Source organism: Pelophylax lessonae (assembly GCF_965119305.1).
Source record: "Pelophylax lessonae genome assembly, chromosome: 4".
Lineage (NCBI taxonomy): Eukaryota > Metazoa > Chordata > Amphibia > Anura > Ranidae > Pelophylax > Pelophylax lessonae.
This window is the reverse complement of record NC_138771.1, coordinates 530,074,124-530,091,030: the sequence shown is the minus strand read 5'-3', so window position 1 is coordinate 530,091,030 and position 16,907 is coordinate 530,074,124. Positions and strand designations below refer to the sequence as shown.

General features: G+C 45.0%; 1 protein-coding gene across 1 annotated transcript in view; it reads right to left on the bottom strand.

Annotated features, from left to right (window-relative positions):
• The window catches only part of TTLL1 (TTL family tubulin polyglutamylase complex subunit L1), a 74,307-nt gene that overhangs the window by 37,522 nt on the left and 19,878 nt on the right, over nt 1–16,907 (bottom strand). Inside the window, exons 5-6 of the mRNA XM_082256539.1 lie at nt 13,572–13,680; nt 10,623–10,766 (exon numbers count right to left, since the gene is read on the bottom strand). Of these exons, the coding sequence (XP_082112665.1) occupies nt 10,623–10,766; nt 13,572–13,680 (253 nt within the window). The remainder of the gene's footprint in view (nt 1–10,622; nt 10,767–13,571; nt 13,681–16,907) is intronic.

Here is a 16,907-nt window from a genome sequence, read left to right as displayed (position 1 = left end):
TGTCTGCGTGCATGTTAGGGAGCTTCACTCCTTTTTTGTACTGGTGTCACCGAGACTGAGCGTGAGTGATAATCCAAAATCATGAGTTGTCAGAAATTGAGGTGGAATCTTTCAGTGGGGAAAATGGCTCTGGCAACAGCTAGGAGGGGATTTATCTTACTATGGACATATTTTCTCTCACTTCCACTTGTGTCTTCAAGACAGGAAATAACATGGGTTTTAAAGTGGAACTCTGCATTTTGAACCCCTCTCACTTTTTTTCTAGATGGTTACAGTCACCAGTAAAAATAGAGAGGGTGAATCTTCTCAACAGAGACACAGACTGCAATGAAAAATTGACGGAGGGTCTAACCTTTCCTATCCAAAACAATAAAAAGTGTAGCGTTAACTAGGGATCGACCGATTATCGGCAACACCGATATGCAGTTTCCCCGATATATTGGAATCGGCCCCTGAGGTTACCGATATTGCTGATATTTCAGGAAAGTGCTTGTACCGGAGTGATGCCTGCAGCTAGAGGCAACACCCCGGTACCAGTGTCCATAGACGATGGTGGGCTGTCTTGTAATGACAACCAATGAGGCTGAGAAGCCGCTCAGCTGTCATTACATGGAGTGGGAGAGGACGTAACCCCCCCCTCCTCCCTTCCGCTGCCTTACACGGCTCACTCGGGTCTCCCGTCCCAACGGGAGACCTGGGTATCCTACCTGCACGGCCGCCGAAGAGAAAACCCGATCAAAGCCACATTCAGCTCTGATCGGGTCTCCATGTAAAAACCCGGAATGACATCACTTCCGGGTATTTGGCGCCAAATTAAAAAAAAATGACTTTTAAGTGTAGAGGAGAGGTTTGGGGTCTTTTAGACCCCCAGATCCCTCTACAACAGTACCTGTGAAAAAAAATAAATAAAAAAAAATGTTTTTTTAAATGTCCGAAAATATCGGCCAATATCGGCCGATACCGATATCTGATGACCAAAATATCGGTAATGGTATCAGCACTAAAAAAACGATATCGGTCGATCACTAGTGTTAACATCCCCCAACAATCTAGATTTTAGAGATGGTGAATGAGGTGCTACTACTGACTAATGCTGCTATTGATAGGCACAATAACACATTAATTATTAATTATCAATTAAGTGCCTAGTATTACCTTGTGCTAAAAAAATTGACAATGGCAAAAAAATGTTGACCATTAATTTTAAATATATAAAGTGCTTGTGAATCCTCCCAAGTAAAAATGCAATCTAAATTTTACCTCGGTAACCGTCTCTGATCAACTGAATAAACACTATCTCTCTATGGATCTATATCTATCTATCTATATATATATATATATATATATATATATATATATATATATATATATATATATATATATATATATATATAATATATAAATAATATTTACACTCACCGGCCACTTTATTAGGTACACCTGTTCAATTGCTTGGTAATTGCTAATCAGCCAATCACATGGCAGCAACTCAATGCATTTAGGCATCTAGACGTGGTGAGAACGACTTGCTGAAGTTCAAACCGAGCATCAGAATAGAGAATAAAGAATATTTAAGTGACTTTGAATGTGGCATGGTTGTTGGTGCCAGGCAGGCTGGTCTGAATATTTCAAAAAATGATGATCTACAGGGATTTTCATGCACAACCATCTCCAGGGTTTACGGCGAATGGTCCGAAAAAGAGAAAATATCCAGTGAGCGGCAGTTTTGTGGAAAAAAATGCCTTGTTGATGTCAGAGGTCAGAGGAGAATGATAGACTGGTTCAACATGATAGAAAGGCAACAGTAACTCAAATAACCACTCGTTACAACCAAGGTATGCAAAATACCATCTCCGAATGCACAACACATCAAACCTTAAAGCAGATGGGCTACAGCAGCAGAAGACCACACTGGGTTTCACTCCTGTCAGCTAAGAACAGGAAACTGAGGCTACAATTCGCACAGGCTCACCAAAATTGGACAATAGAAGATTGGAAAAATGTTGCCTAGTCCGAGAAGTTTCAATTTCAGCTGCGACATTCAGATGGTAGGGTCAGAATTTGGTGTAATCAACATGAAAGCATGGATCCATCCAGCCTTGTATCAACGGTTCAGGCTGGTGATGGTGTAGGAGATATTTTCTTGGCACACTTTGGGCCCCTTAGTACCAATTAAGCATGACTTTTAGGCATGAGCAATTACGCTATGGCTTACCAGAGTATTGTTGCTGACCATGTCCCATCCCTTTATGACTACAGTGTACCCATCTTCTGATGGCTCCTTCCAGCAGGATAATGCCCCATGTGACAATCCACAGTCACCAGATCTCAATTCAATAGAGCACCTTTGGGATGTGGTGGAACGGGAGATTCACATCATGGATTTGCAGCTGACAAATCTGCAGCAACTGCCTGATGCTATCATGTTAATGTGGACCAAAATCTCTGAGGAATGTTTCCAACACCATGTTGATCCTATGCCATGAAAAAGTAAAGGCAGTTCTGAAGGCAAAAGGAGGTCCAACCCAGTACTAGCAAGGTGTACCTAATAAAGTGGCGGGTGAGTACACTCAATTATAAAATAAGTACTGCTATATCCCTCGTAACACATCTAGATCATTATTCCACAGGTCTAAAATATAATGGTTCTACTAAACATAGGTCTTTAAATGATCTGTAATCTCCAATTAAAGCAGGCCTGATCCCAGCCACTAAATAAGCTTTACCTACCATGACAATGTCATTTTAACATTTATAAAAGCGAAGTTGAATTTAATCTGCTTAAATTTTGCATTGCCTGATCCTTCCCCCATCATCAAATTTTTTAGTAAACCTTTCCATTTTCATTACATACTTTATTTTAGACCAAATATGTTATTACTATGTATCTGTGCTTTTCTATGCAATGTAGGCAGATCATGGCTGGTAGGAGGGGTCATCAGAGTGCTGCACATTGCTTCCTAAAAACATCACAGCTCCCTGTCTCCACACCTCTCTAAAGAGGAGTTATGAAAATATCAGAATGCCTTGATAAGTGGGTGTCTGGAGGAGTGGGCGTCCCCAGCTAGACTGCATTTGCAAACAGACTGTTCTAGGTAATTACCACATGTGATGCCAAGTCTACATGATTGAAAGAATTTAAATGCAAAGAATGAAAACATGGTAATGGTTTAGGATATCCAGTATTTCAGCAAACTACATTTCATCTAATTAGGGTTTAGATCCATTCTTTATCGCTTTTGGGTAAGATCAAGTGTACCATCTGTTCCCATCAGTGTCCAGTAGGGGCGCTCCACCGTCATTCTGGCTGGCTGTATAGTATCCCTGCTGGTATGATGGGGGCCTTGAGGGATTTTTCCCAAGGCAAAGAAACCAAAATAAGCGTGCACCAAATAATGTGTAGGTCAGGAGTATTTCCCTGGTGTGAAGGGCTTCAAGGGTCCAGTATCTCCTAATTTGACAAGTACTGCTTTATCTTCCTGAGGTATATATATATATATATATATATATACATACATATATATATACACACACACACACACACACACACACACACACACACACACATATATATATATATACACACACACACACACACACACACATATATATATATATATACACACACACACACATATACACATACATACATATTGTGACAGGAAGTCAGTTAAATCTGTGGATGTTGTCACAGACAGGAGATACATGTCTGCTTGGTTTAGACAATTCACCAATTACTATAGCGTGTCGGCTGCAGAGGTAGCCAGCAGGACGGTGTAAGGAAGTTGAAAAACCTTCAGCTATTCAGAATGAGGAAATTAAGGCCTCTATAATTTGTCCAGAGGAAGTCTATTGGTTGCTGCCTCCTGACGCTGTGTGAGTAGAGGAGGACAGTCAGATGGGTGCCTCCTGAAGCTGTGTGAGCATGGGAGAGGAATACCTCCTGAAGCAATGTGCGCTGAGGAGGGTAAAAAGAGTGAAGACTTCTCAAGGTGAGGTCTTGGATGTTTTCTATGTGAAGGGAAAATCCAAGGGACATTTGCTGTGTGAAGAGAAAAAACAAATGGATGTTTTCTATGTGAAGGGAAAATCCAATGAACATGTTAGGAACCTGTCAGGAAGGCTCTGGCAGATGATGAGTTAAGACTCACAGGCTATTCCGGCTCCACCCCTCTCATCTAGAAAGAGCTCTATTTAAGCTGGATCAGCACACAGGTTCAGTGCTGTCTTGTCTTCAGCTCCTGCCGTTGTTCCTGAACCTGTGACCTGTTTGCTGCTGATTTCCTGTTGAACTTTTGACTCCTGACTCCGCTCGTCTGCTGCCCGTCCTGACCTCGGCTTGTTTGACCATTCTCTCGGATCTCCCTTGTCTGTTTACCCGCCTTCGGACCTTGATCGGTTCACCCTTGGTGGGGCGACCCTGAGGACCGCGACCTGGTATCCACACGCAGCAAACTCCATCCTCACCACTAGAGGCTCTGGCGAAAACCGGTGGATATTTAGACTCCGCACCTCAGGCTAGCCTGTGTCACTTACCTTGGGGGTTCTGTCTAAGCTCCGCCCTCTAGCGGACATCGGGGCCTATCTCTGTCGCCAGGTTACCACCAGCACCCTAACAGTACAAGACAGCCATGTCGGAACCTGCAAGAGAGGCTTCACCGTTAGAGGAGATCTGCCAACACCTAGCAGCCCTGTCTCAAGCCGTGAGGACGCTTCAGGATGGCTATACACAGTTAGAGGGACGATTACGCTCTGTAACCCTCACGGCAGATTCCACTGCGCCATCTGCTCCCTCCTCCGCTGCCGCAGCCGCAACCGCAGCACCGGCCTCCAGCCCCACAGTAGTGATGCTGCCACCGGAAACCTCGGGTCCCTACCCCTGAAAAATATTCCGGAGATCGGGGTAAATTCCGAGCGTTTCGCAATGCCTGCCAGCTCTACTTCTCCTTGCAACCCCGGACCTTCTCCCTGGAGGCCACCAAGGTGGGGTTTGTTATTTCATTGCTACTATGCGGACCCCAGTCCTGGGCCCATCGGCTCCTTGAAGAGGGTAGCCCCCATTTGAACTCTCTATTGTCATTTTTTGAGGCTATGGCCCAACTCTATGATGATCCACAGCGATCTTCCACCGCAGAAGCTGCGCTACACGTTCTCCAGCAGGGGCGCAGACCCGTAGAAGACTATGTCACGGACTTCCGTCGCCTGAGTTCCGACACTTCCTGGAACGAGGCTGCACTCCGGTACCAGTTCCGTCTAGGCTTGTCCGAAGCACTGAAGGACGAATTGGCCCAGGTGGGCATCCCCGACGCACTAGAGGATTTGATCTCCCAGGCCATTCAAATCGACCGTCGGCTCTGAGAACGCCGGGCGGAACGATCAACGCAGCAGTTTCGGCCAGCCTGGATGTTGCCACGAGTAGCACCTCCTGTACACTTCCCTTCCGCTGGGGCAGTCTCTCCCAGCCCTGCTCCCGCCAGAGCCATGCCTGATGCTCCTGAACCCACGCAACTTGGGGTTATGCGGCCTGTCTTGTCTCCGGAGGAGAGACGTCGCCGCCAGCTGGGTAATCTTTGCCTGTATTGCGGAGAAGCTGGCCATTATGTGCGCTCCTGCGCAGCGAAACACCATAAGTCTTTGCCAGTCTCGCCCTCCAGTTGTATGGCATCAGTTACCTCTACCTCCCACTTAGCCTTTCCTGTGTCTTTGCAACTCCCAGAAGGATCCATCCAGGTTACAGCAATCATTGACTCGGGAGCCTGCAGTTGTTTCATTGACCGTTCCTTTGCGGGGCAGCAAGGCATACCTCTCCAGACCAAGACCCAGGACCTCACTATCTTCCTGGCCGATGGCTCCCACATCAAGTCTGGACCCGTGACCCAAGAAACCCTTCCTCTTCCAATGGTCTCTCCATCTGGCCATAAGGAATTGATACGTTTGGATGTCATCGCATCTCCCTTATTTCCCATTATCCTGGGATTGCCATGGTTGCAGGCACACAACCCGCAAATCAACTGGATCACAGGAGCCGTCCAGTTCCCATCTCCTTACTGCAGGAACTCCTGTCTACCCGCTCCATCCAAGTCCCCCCAAACTCTGTTCTGTCTCGAATCTGAGCCTGATTTATGTTCTGTTGTACCCAAGGCATATCACGACTTCCTGGATGTTTTCAGTAAGCGAGGAGCTGAGACCTTACCTCCTCACCGTTCATATGATTGCCCCAATCGACTTGCTCCCGGGAGCCGAGATCCCATTTGGCCGAATTTACCCACTATCTGAACGTGAGCTGGACGTTTAAAAGGACTATGTGGACGAAAGTCTGAAGAAGGGGTTTATCCGTCCTTCCTCCTCTCCGGCAGGGGCAGGTATCTTTTTTGTAGAAAAGAAGGATCACTCCCTTCGACCTTGTATCGATTACAGAGACTTGAATAAAGTTACCATTAAGAACCGCTACCCTCTCCCTCTGGTTCCCGAGCTCTTTCAGCGGCTCAGATCTGCTGTCTTGTTCACTAAGTTGGATCTCCGCGGGGCCTACAACTTAGACCGTATTAGAGAAGGCGATGAGTGGAAGACAGCTTTTCGTACCAGGTTCGGGCATTTCGAATATCTTGTGATGCCTTTTGGCCTCTGCAACGCCCCAGCTACGTTCCAACACTTTGTGAACGATATTTTCCGGGATTGGCTGGATATCTTTGTCATAGTTTACCTAGATGACATCCTAATCTTCTCTACATCCCTGGAGCAACATCGCGAGCATGTTCGAAATGACCTCGGCCGCCTCCGTCAGCATGGTCTCTATGTTAAGGCCGAGAAGTGTGAATTCGAGCGGAGCAGCATCCCGTTTCTGGGGTTAATAATTTCTACAGAGGGTATAGAGATGGATCCCCAGAAAGTCTCTGCCATCCTGGATTGGCCACCTCCATCTGACAAAAAGGGAGTGCAGCGATTCGTTGGCTTCGCCAACTTCTATAGAAAGTTCATTAAGGGTTTCTCTCATATCATCACTCCCATTACTCAGCTCACCAAGAAGAGTGTTCGCTTTCAATGGACCCCCGAAGCCCAGTCCGCCTTCTTGGTCCTTAAGAAGCTCTTCACGTCAGCCCCTGTGTTGAGTCACCCGGATCCCACCTTACCCTACCTCCTCGAGGTTGACGCTTCTGAAGTTGCTGTCGGGGCAGTCCTCTCCCAAAGACAGGGAACCAAGGACTTGATACACCCGATAGCCTTCTTTTCCCAGAAACTCTCCTCTGCAGAGAGGAATTATGATGTTGGGGACCGGGAACTTCTGGCGATCAAAGCCGCACTTGAAGAGTGGCGGTATTTGCTTGAGGGGGCTGTACACCCTATTCTTATTTTTACGGATCACAAAAACCTTGAGTATCTGAGATCTGCAAAACGTTTGAGACCCCGTCAGGCACGGTGGGCACTTTTTTTTTCAAGGTTTTCATTTCATATCACCTATCGGCCTGGGTCTAAAAATGTTAAACCGGATGCCCTGTCCCGGATGTTTGATAGCCCGAAGGAAACTTCAGTACCTGACACCATCCTATCCGAAAATAACTTCCTACTTTTATTCACAAATCTGAAGGCCCGTCTTGAGCAAGCCTCTGCCCACATTCCTGGTCCACCCGGAATACCCCTGGTGCACAAGAATGGCTTGTTATGGGTTAAAGACAAGATCTTCGTCCCGGACGAGGTCAGAACGGCAATTCTGGCTGCCTGTCATGATCACCCTCTGGCCGGTCATTTTGGCGTCCATAGAACCCTTGACCTCCTGCAGCGTTCTTTTTGGTGGTCTGACATGGAAGAGAGCTGCAGGAGTTATGTACTCTCCTGTACCACCTGTTCCCGGTGTAAAACCGCCAGAAGTAAGGCATGGGGCCTTCTCAGACCTCTTCCCATCCCTGATCGGCCCTGGCAAACAATTGCCATGGATTTTATCGTGGAACTTCCACCTTCTGCAGGGTGCTCTGCCATTTTTGTGGTGGTAGATCGACTCTCTAAAATGGCCCATTTTTTGCCCCTCAAGGGTACTCCCTCTGCAAGGGAAACTGCAGAGATCTTCATTAGGGAGATCATAAGACTCCATGGGATTCCCAGGAACATCATCTCTGACAGAGGGGTACAATTTACGTCCCGCTTCTGGAAGGCTTTATGTAAACTGTTAAAGATCGAGCTGTCTATGTCCTCAGCCTACCACCCACAGACCAACGGACAAACTGAGAGGACAAACCAAACCCTGGAGCAGTACCTGCAGTGCTTTACCACCTTTGTCCAGGACGATTGGGTAGCCCTGTTACCATTTGCAGAATTCTCCTACAACAATTCCAAGCACTCTGTTACTGGCCAATCTCCCTTCTTCGCTAATTACGGATTTCATCCCTCCTTCTTACCAGATATTCCATGTGAATCCGGAGTTCCTGCAGTCCAAGACACCGTCAACTTCTTTTCCCGGAATAATAACCTTCTGCGGGAGACCTTAGCCTAGGCCCAAACTGCGTCCAAAAGGATCTTTGACAAGAGAAAGAAGGGAGAGTTGATTCTTCAACCTGACGATCGGGTCTGGCTTTCCACGGCTAATCTCCGCCTAGCCTGTCCGTCCAAGAAACTGGCTCCCAGATTTATTGGTCCATTTCCAGTTAAAAGGAAACTCAATGATGTGTCCTATGAACTATCCCTACACGATACCCTTCGGATCCATCCCATATTTCATGTTTCCTTACTGAAGCCCGTGATCCCTGATAACTTCCCTGGTAGAAGTTCAGGTACCCCAGAACCTGTGTTCGTGGATGGAGATGTGGAGTATGAGGTTGAGGCTGTGGTGGACTGTCGAAAGAGAGGCAACCAGCTACAGTTTCTCATCAAATGGAAGGGTTATGGTCCGGAAGAGAACTCCTGGGAGCCTGAACGGAACGTCCATGCTGCGGACCTAATCCAAGCATTTTTTCGTGCTCATCCACAAAAAAAGAGCTTGTTGGGCACCCGGAGGTTGCCCTTAAGGGGGGGGGGGCAATGTTAGGAACCTGTCAGGAAGGCTCTGGCAGATGATGAGTTAAGACTCACAGGCTATTCCGGCTCCACCCCTCTCATCTAGAAAGAGCTCTATTTAAGCTGGATCAGCACACAGGTTCAGTGCTGTCTTGTCTTCAGCTCCTGCCGTTGTTCCTGAACCTGTGACCTGTTTGCTGCTGATTTCCTGTTGACCTTTTGGCTTGTTCCTGACTCCGCTCGTCTGCTGCCCGTCCTGACCTCGGCTTGTTTGACCATTCTCTCGGATCTCCCTTGTCTGTTTACCCGCCTTCGGACCTTGATCGGTTCACCCTTGGTGGGGCGACCCTGAGGACCGCGACCTGGTATCCACACGCAGCAAACTCCATCCTCACCACTAGAGGCTCTGGCGAAAACCGGTGGATACTTAGACTCCGCACCTCAGGCTAGCCTGTGTCACTTACCTTGGGGGTTCCGTCTAAGCTCCGCCCTCTAGCGGACATCGGGGCCTATCTCTGTCGCCAGGTTACCACCAGCACCCTAACAGAACATGTGCTGTGTGAAGAGAAAATAAATGTACTATTGATGGTCTGCTGTATGATCAGCCAAGTCTGTCCAACAGTAGGTTGGGGACAGACTCCTTAGGTAGGTTCCTGTGTGTGAGAAGGTAGCCGCCCACAGTGGCAAGGATTTATTTTGTGTTTTATTTTATTTTTGATGTTTCTGAGGCTTGCACTTGTGTGAAGAAAATTGCAAGAATAAAACCATACACTGTTGTTTGCAACCACTTCTCGGCTATCTCCCTGTGTAACGAACCCCCCCAAGGGGTCATCCACACCCGCCACCGAGCTAATCCCCTCACAATATGCACACATCTGTTTGAGCTTTGGGGTGCACACCCTAATGCAATGGGCTGAGCACACCCATGTAGGGCTCCATCGCTATACTATTACGGGACCCCTGCTTCTCTAGTCTCCACCTCAAAGGTAATTCTTCTAGTGATAAAAACATGTGCATGCCCTTCACAGCAACTGCCAGACATTGCAGCGTCTCCTGTGCTATTGGTCCCAAAGCAGTTGCATGCTCTGCTATAGCTATAGTTAAGCCCTAGATTCAGGCTTAGCTCCTTCACTTCAACCTAGGCTTGCATAAAGAGGGAGAATGCTGGGCATTCCAAAAAATGACATGACCAGCAAACCAACAAGTGATTGCCTTATCAGTTTCCATTTCTCTGAATGCCCAGGTAAACCACAGCATTTTTAAACAGCTTTCCAAAGCGGAGTTGACAAGGTAAATTTTACAGTTAGAATTTCATTTTATTTCATGCAAGGTCATCATAAATTAGTCTAATTGTGAAGTGTTATTTCCAGCCAGAGTTTTACATCTTTTTTCTACAGAAGTTAGTTTCAGGTGAGGTCTGTTAATAAAAGGTGAGGTTACAGTAAACAAAATTTTTATCAACGTTTAATAGGAACAATTTATTGGTTTCTTGAGCAACCAATCAAATTTTCTGTTTAATATTTACAGCAGGGTCTGGCAAAAAGAAATGCAGAGTCTTACTGGTTGGCACAGAGCTCCCTTTATACAGTCTGGCTCCTGAAGCTTCAAACACACAGAACATTAAAGAAGATACTTACTGCCACTGCCTTCAGGGACTGCACAATAATCCAGTGAATCTCATCAAAGAGTTTATCAGTGACTTCTCGTCCTCTTGTGCTCTCCAGGTACAGACGCAAATTACTGACCGTCCATTTCCCACCGTGGATGTGATTGTAGTCATCCTAGAGAAGACACTAACATGTTATAACCCAGCAAGAAGCCTCGGGCTTGGTCCTAATGTACTGGAGTTTGATTTAACAATCAATTCTACCCGCTAGTTGGACATCACATCTACAGAAGATGTTACAGCTTCCTGTATTTCCCTCATTTTGTAAAACATTGTATTATTACAGCTCGTATCTTAGATATATTTTGCGTTTATCCTTCCTTGCAATCTTGTAAAAGAATATTTCAATGTAAAAAAAAATATATATATATATTTAACTGATTCACAAGTCATTCTGTAATTAAATGGTATTAAAAAAAATTACTCCTGTGATTTCAATATGCATCCAATCTGCATCCAACTGCGATTATCTTAAATCCTACCTCCAGGGAAAACAAAATATCTCCCCTTTGCAGTGGAGCTGCCCCCTGACACCCCTGCTCCCCCCCCCCCCCCACTGCAAGGGTTAAATTATTATCTATGTCTAGGGTACTGAAATGTTGCTGTTTTTAACGGCACACTGTCCGCAGAGACTGCTCCCTCTAGTGGGTAATCTACAAACATTATATTTAAAATAATACCAAATATGTGCTGCGCTGGCAAGGAAAAGACTTCAAGTTACAACAGGGGTGTCCAAACTATGGCCCTCCAGCTGTTCAGGAACTACAATTCCCATCATGCCTAGTTATGTCTGTGAATGTCAGAGATTTACAATGCCTCATGGGAATTGTATTTTCTGAACAGCTGGAGGACCATAGTTTGGAAACCCCTGAATTACAAGTACTGGGTAGGTCTGATATAGGCCCCTTTTACACGGGCTTGATCAAGTTTTGCTCTGCAGAGGATCCGTCTGCTGATCCCCTGCTGAGCTGAGCAGAGGAGAGCAGCCAGATAACAGGTCCGTACCCGCTCTGCTTATGCACAGCGGACACAGCCCACTCTGCTCTATGGGCACCTGGATGTAATCGAACCAGCTGTCCATTTATACCCAACTGCCCTCTGATCTGATCAGGCCAGAGGGAGGGGGATATATCCCCTTATGCTTTTTTTTTTTTTTTGCTGAATGGAATTGTACCTGGAGGTAGGCAGATGTAACGGACACAAGTCCATTTACATCTGGTACTCCATAGAGGAGAAGAGAAGGTCTGATCGGGTCCAACTGAAAAATTGACATCGATCAGAACTTTTGTATGAAAAAAAAAATCCCAAAGCCCAATGAAAAACGGCAAAGCCTTCACCAAGTATGTGTCTGTGCCACCTTCTTCACTGAATCAAGGAGTAGTAGTGTCCTGTACAGCTCATGAAGCTCCAGTGCACCATTGGAACTAAGCACTTTATTCCTGGTTCAGACATTCTCAGCTACAACTTGCTTATCAGGTGGAGTGAAACATGCAAGAACAATTCAAAAGTTTTCAAGCAAAAAAGAAAGGATCGGACTTACTGTACAATATACAGGCATATCAGGTACAAGTAACACCTAGTGGAGTTCTATAATAAAACCTATACTTTGTTTTACATGGAAAGACAATAAAGTTCACTTTAGTAGATGTAAACCTAATCAGCAAATCTTCTAGAAGCTTTAACATGTTCATAGCGTATCATAAGTCATTTTCAATATTTTAAAATCTGCAGCTTTCACAAAAATGAATACTTGGTGACCCTGTTATAAAGGTTCTTGTTTAGACACTTCCTGTTATTGGATGGCAATGCTCATTCCCAGCCTCCCGATTGCATTTCTGTTTTGTCACCGAATCATACGGGCTTCCAGTGCTTGCCACCATCAGGAAACCTGCCCTGAGAAATGCCATGCAGCCATCACTGGAATGTATGTAGACAGGAAGTGACAGCAAAGAGGCTGCAGGAGATCATCAGCACCAAGACACAAAAGATGAAAAAATAAATACTTATTAATAAGTATTTTATAATAAAAAAAAAATTCCATTGTTTCAAATACACAGTACTTTAGCAAACTAAATGGCATTCTGTTAGGGTTTACATCTACAGAGTTCAACTCTCAAAAACTTTTGATTTCTAGTATGGATAGAAAGGAAATGCAATAAAACTTCAATTAGATTATTGCTGTCTGTGACTATTTGGAGAATGTCCCTTGCTTTTTTGCTCTGTGATATTAGCATAAAAAATTAAAGCTGAACTCCGGGATAAGTAAATATTATTGAAGTACAAGAAGCATGTGTACCATTACTTGAATCTCAATGTACTTTTTGTATTTCTTCCAGATCTGTGCAGTAATGCAGTATAAAACTTTGCCTCTGTGCAGGAGCTTCCTGTAATAAGGACCAGTCACTGCTGTTCTCTCTCCTTGTACAAGGTGAATGGTCTTGTCTCCGCCCTTCCTGTAGTTTTCTGCAGGCAGCCTGTAATGGGTGTGGCCTGTTGGTTCCCTCCCACAGCTCTGCTCCCTGCACAGGCTATGTACAGCATAGTGGTGAGGTCACTGCACATTTACAATATAATATTTGGGTCTGCAAAGGTATGTGATATTCAGCTTTAGAGAAATGAGTTCCAATGGTACAGGAAACCACAGAAAGCTATATAGAATTTTGAAGGCTCCAACCCTTCTATGTCCTACTAAAAAAAGTGTTTTATCTTTGTACCTACTGGGGGAGATTTTGCTTCTGTCCCCCTGACACCTTGTCCACTAGCTAGGAAATGAGGAGAAATGTACCCAGGAAGAAGAAATAAAAATAACAAGTTCAAACTATTCTCCAGCCTATCCAAAACAAATTAAAACAAAAAAAATAAAAAAAGTTTGGATAGGGAAAAAAAACTGCACTAAGACAAAAAAAAAAAGGGTTCTTACCCCATGCTTCTGAATAGCAACATTTGTTAGATGTACAAACATATTATCCAGCTCACTAGTGCTTGGGGTATATTTTACAGTACAGAACCGACAAAATCCCAGCTTGTACCTACAAAGAAGCACATTATTATTGTTGCAACGGATAATAAAAAAACATTGGCTGTTATATTCTGCATGATGACGCATTTTTCATATCTTTGTAACTAAAAGGTGTTCATCACTAAAACACATGATGATGAAAAGGAGAAAAATACAGGACAAAACAGCCCTAAGACCCCGATAACACTGTTTGAAAGGTCCTCCTGCGTGGTTTTTCGATGCCTGCTGACATTGTTTGAGGCATACAGGCGGTCCCCGGGTTACAAACAAGATAGAGACTGTAGGTTTGTTCTTAAGTCCAATTTGTTTGTAAATCGGAACAGGTACATTTTTTAAGTTTAGCTTCAGCCAAAAGAATAATGTTTAAGTTTTTGGATAGCATAGGGAAGGGTAACACCCCTGTACCATTTGTTTTGCTGTCTCTAGCCCTGTTCAGAAGATTTCACCTCAAATTCTGTCCCTATGACAATTGGATTTTGAGAATTTTGGGTTGTTGTGGAAACAAGGATGGGTGATAAAGCTTCAGCGAAGTCACCTTTTTCCCATGAGAACTCTTACAGGAGTGAATTTCCCTTCCTAGGGGGAGATTTCCTCTCACTTCCTGTTGTCTCCCTCCGTTTGTAAGTAGGAGTCGTTTGTAAGTTGGATGTTTGTAACCCGGGGGCCGTCTGTATTGCATGGGCAGCGACATCTCTGGAGGAAGAAAAATGCTGAGTATGACCCTAAGAACACCATCCCTACAGTCAAGCAGAAAGGTGGAAACATGATGCTTTGGGACTGTTTCTCTGCTAAAGGTACAGGCTGACTTTGCCACATTGAGGACCAATGGATGGGGCCATGTATTGTACAATCTTGGATGAAAACCTCAGCCAAAACACTGAATAGACCCTTTATTTCTTTGTATGTGGGAAAACAAAATCTGCAGGAGATCAAATAATTATTTTCCCCATTGTATATAGATAAAGGTTTGTCGTTTGACAAGGTAAAAATGTCACTGTATATGGCTTCAGTACTAGACATGAAAGGCATCGTAATACATTAAAGTATTGGTCAGCAAGCTATCGATCGCAATCTACCATTCGACCATGGGGAGCTGACATGTAGATGGTGAGCATGGCTCTGCCTCCCCCCAGCCTCAGCCGCTCTCTTTCTCGCTCATGTTTACTGCAGGGCAGGAGAGCGGGAGGCAGCATAGTGCTGAAGGGGGGGCATTGTCGGGAGCTGCCTCAGCGATTGGTTGCTAGGCTGTCCCAGCAACCAATCACAAAGTTGTTATTATGAAAAGTTAATTCTGGCAGCTCCCGCTTCTGCCTTCCATCCAGAAATATGCTGTCTCCTGATCACACTACAGTGAGGGGGGGGGGGGTGTGATGTGAATGAGGGGGGCAGAGGACACTGCTTTGGGGGGTCAGAGGTGGACACTACTGTTGGGGGGTGATGTGAAGGGGAGCAGCGGATACTACTTTGGGGGGGGGGGGGGGGGGGTGATGTAAAGGGGGTCAGAAGACACTGCTCTTGGTGCCCCAGAGGTTCTTTGATTTCCTTCATGTTGTACAAGTAGATCTCAACCTCTGAAAGGTTGCCTTGCCCCTGCAATAAAGGATAGGTTCAACTTCAGGAATTTGTTACATATTACACCCATATTTAGGATGTAACATGTAACATGCTCCTAATCACCTGCCTCCCAACACCAGAGCCCCCCCCGTGACTGCAGGCGGGGTTCGTCTCTCTTTCAGCCTCTATACATCAGGCTACCTCCAATCCGGGAAAAACACAAACGGACGTAGTCCTTTTCAGTTTTATTCTCCGGACCGGCTCAGGATCCAGGGTTATAGTGAGCTTTCTCCTCAACACTGTGCCCATTCGAGACACATGTGATCTTATCTAATGCTTGCTGTTCTTATGGAAAATGTACGTTTTTTACATTTCAATAAATGTCAGTTTTTGGACGTTATTACACTATGTGGAGCTTCTTTATCTCTTTGAGCACCTGATCCAGTGAAAGAGGGACCATACATCAATGGTCGTTTCAGCGAGTTTTATACCCAATGCTCAATGGACTCTTTGCCATTGCTAATGGAGTCCACTATTTCTGGTAAGCGCTCCCAAGATTTCCTATTTGGTGATTGGAGCACTGGAGGTATCCTTTCCTTCTTTCCAGTTTGGTTCACAGAACTCTCTTTTCTATATGGAATTCATCATTCGGATTTGGACACTTTGATTTATTCATTCAGCGGTATATTTTGCACTGTTGCACTTTCTTTTAGTGAAAAGTGGAAGCACTTTTGGACCTATATTGAAAGACTTCTTTGCACTATTGTTTTTACAATGCACTTTTGCTAATTGTTATTACTTTTTACATACATGTATATACATAGTATTTACAATAGAGATTTGTGATTTTATTATGTGTTATAACACATGTTGGATCCTTATACACCAATTTTAGCGTGGCATTGTTTTTATATGTGTATAAGTCTATTTATGTTAGCCTGCCCATAGACCCACATGGAGCTTCCAATCAGGTCTGCCTGAAAAACGGAGAAGTGGACATGACCAGAAAGCTTGTGTGAAAGGGCCTTAGGGTCCATCGGAACTTGTGATGCTCTGTCCACTTGGGGTGAATTGGGGTGAATTTGAGTGAACACGGGAGTGGTGCAATCTGCACATCTATCAATTGCTGGAAAATCTATTTGTGGAAAGAAACAAATGTGTTTTTATGTGGACTGTCATTCACTTACTTTTAAGGACTATTTTGTTATTGCACTTTATATTGAATCACACATTTTGGCAGTTTTTGCTTGCTTTATACATTACTGGAGAGCTTTTGCAAGTGGATGAGGATTTTTACTATAGCGCAAAACAGGTTTAGGATTTAACTTACTATATAGGTGATTTACATTAAAGAGGTTGTAAACCCTCTCTTAGAACTTGTACCTATAGGTAAGCCTTTAATAAGGCTTACCTATAGGTACTGTAAATATCTCCTAAACTTGCACCGTTTAGGAGATATTTACTGTTAATGCAGCAGATGACGTAATCGGCGCATGCGCTCTGAAGGAACGGCCACCCGTGCCGATGCTTCAGAGCCCTGTGCCGTGAACGGCGGCTCCCGCACACATGCGCGAGAGTGATGTAATCGTGCCTCCGGCCAATCAGATGGCTGGCGGAAGCGAACCAGGAAGGCCAAACATGTCGGCCGTTCTGTCGCTGAGCGGGCGGCACTGCAGGGGCTTC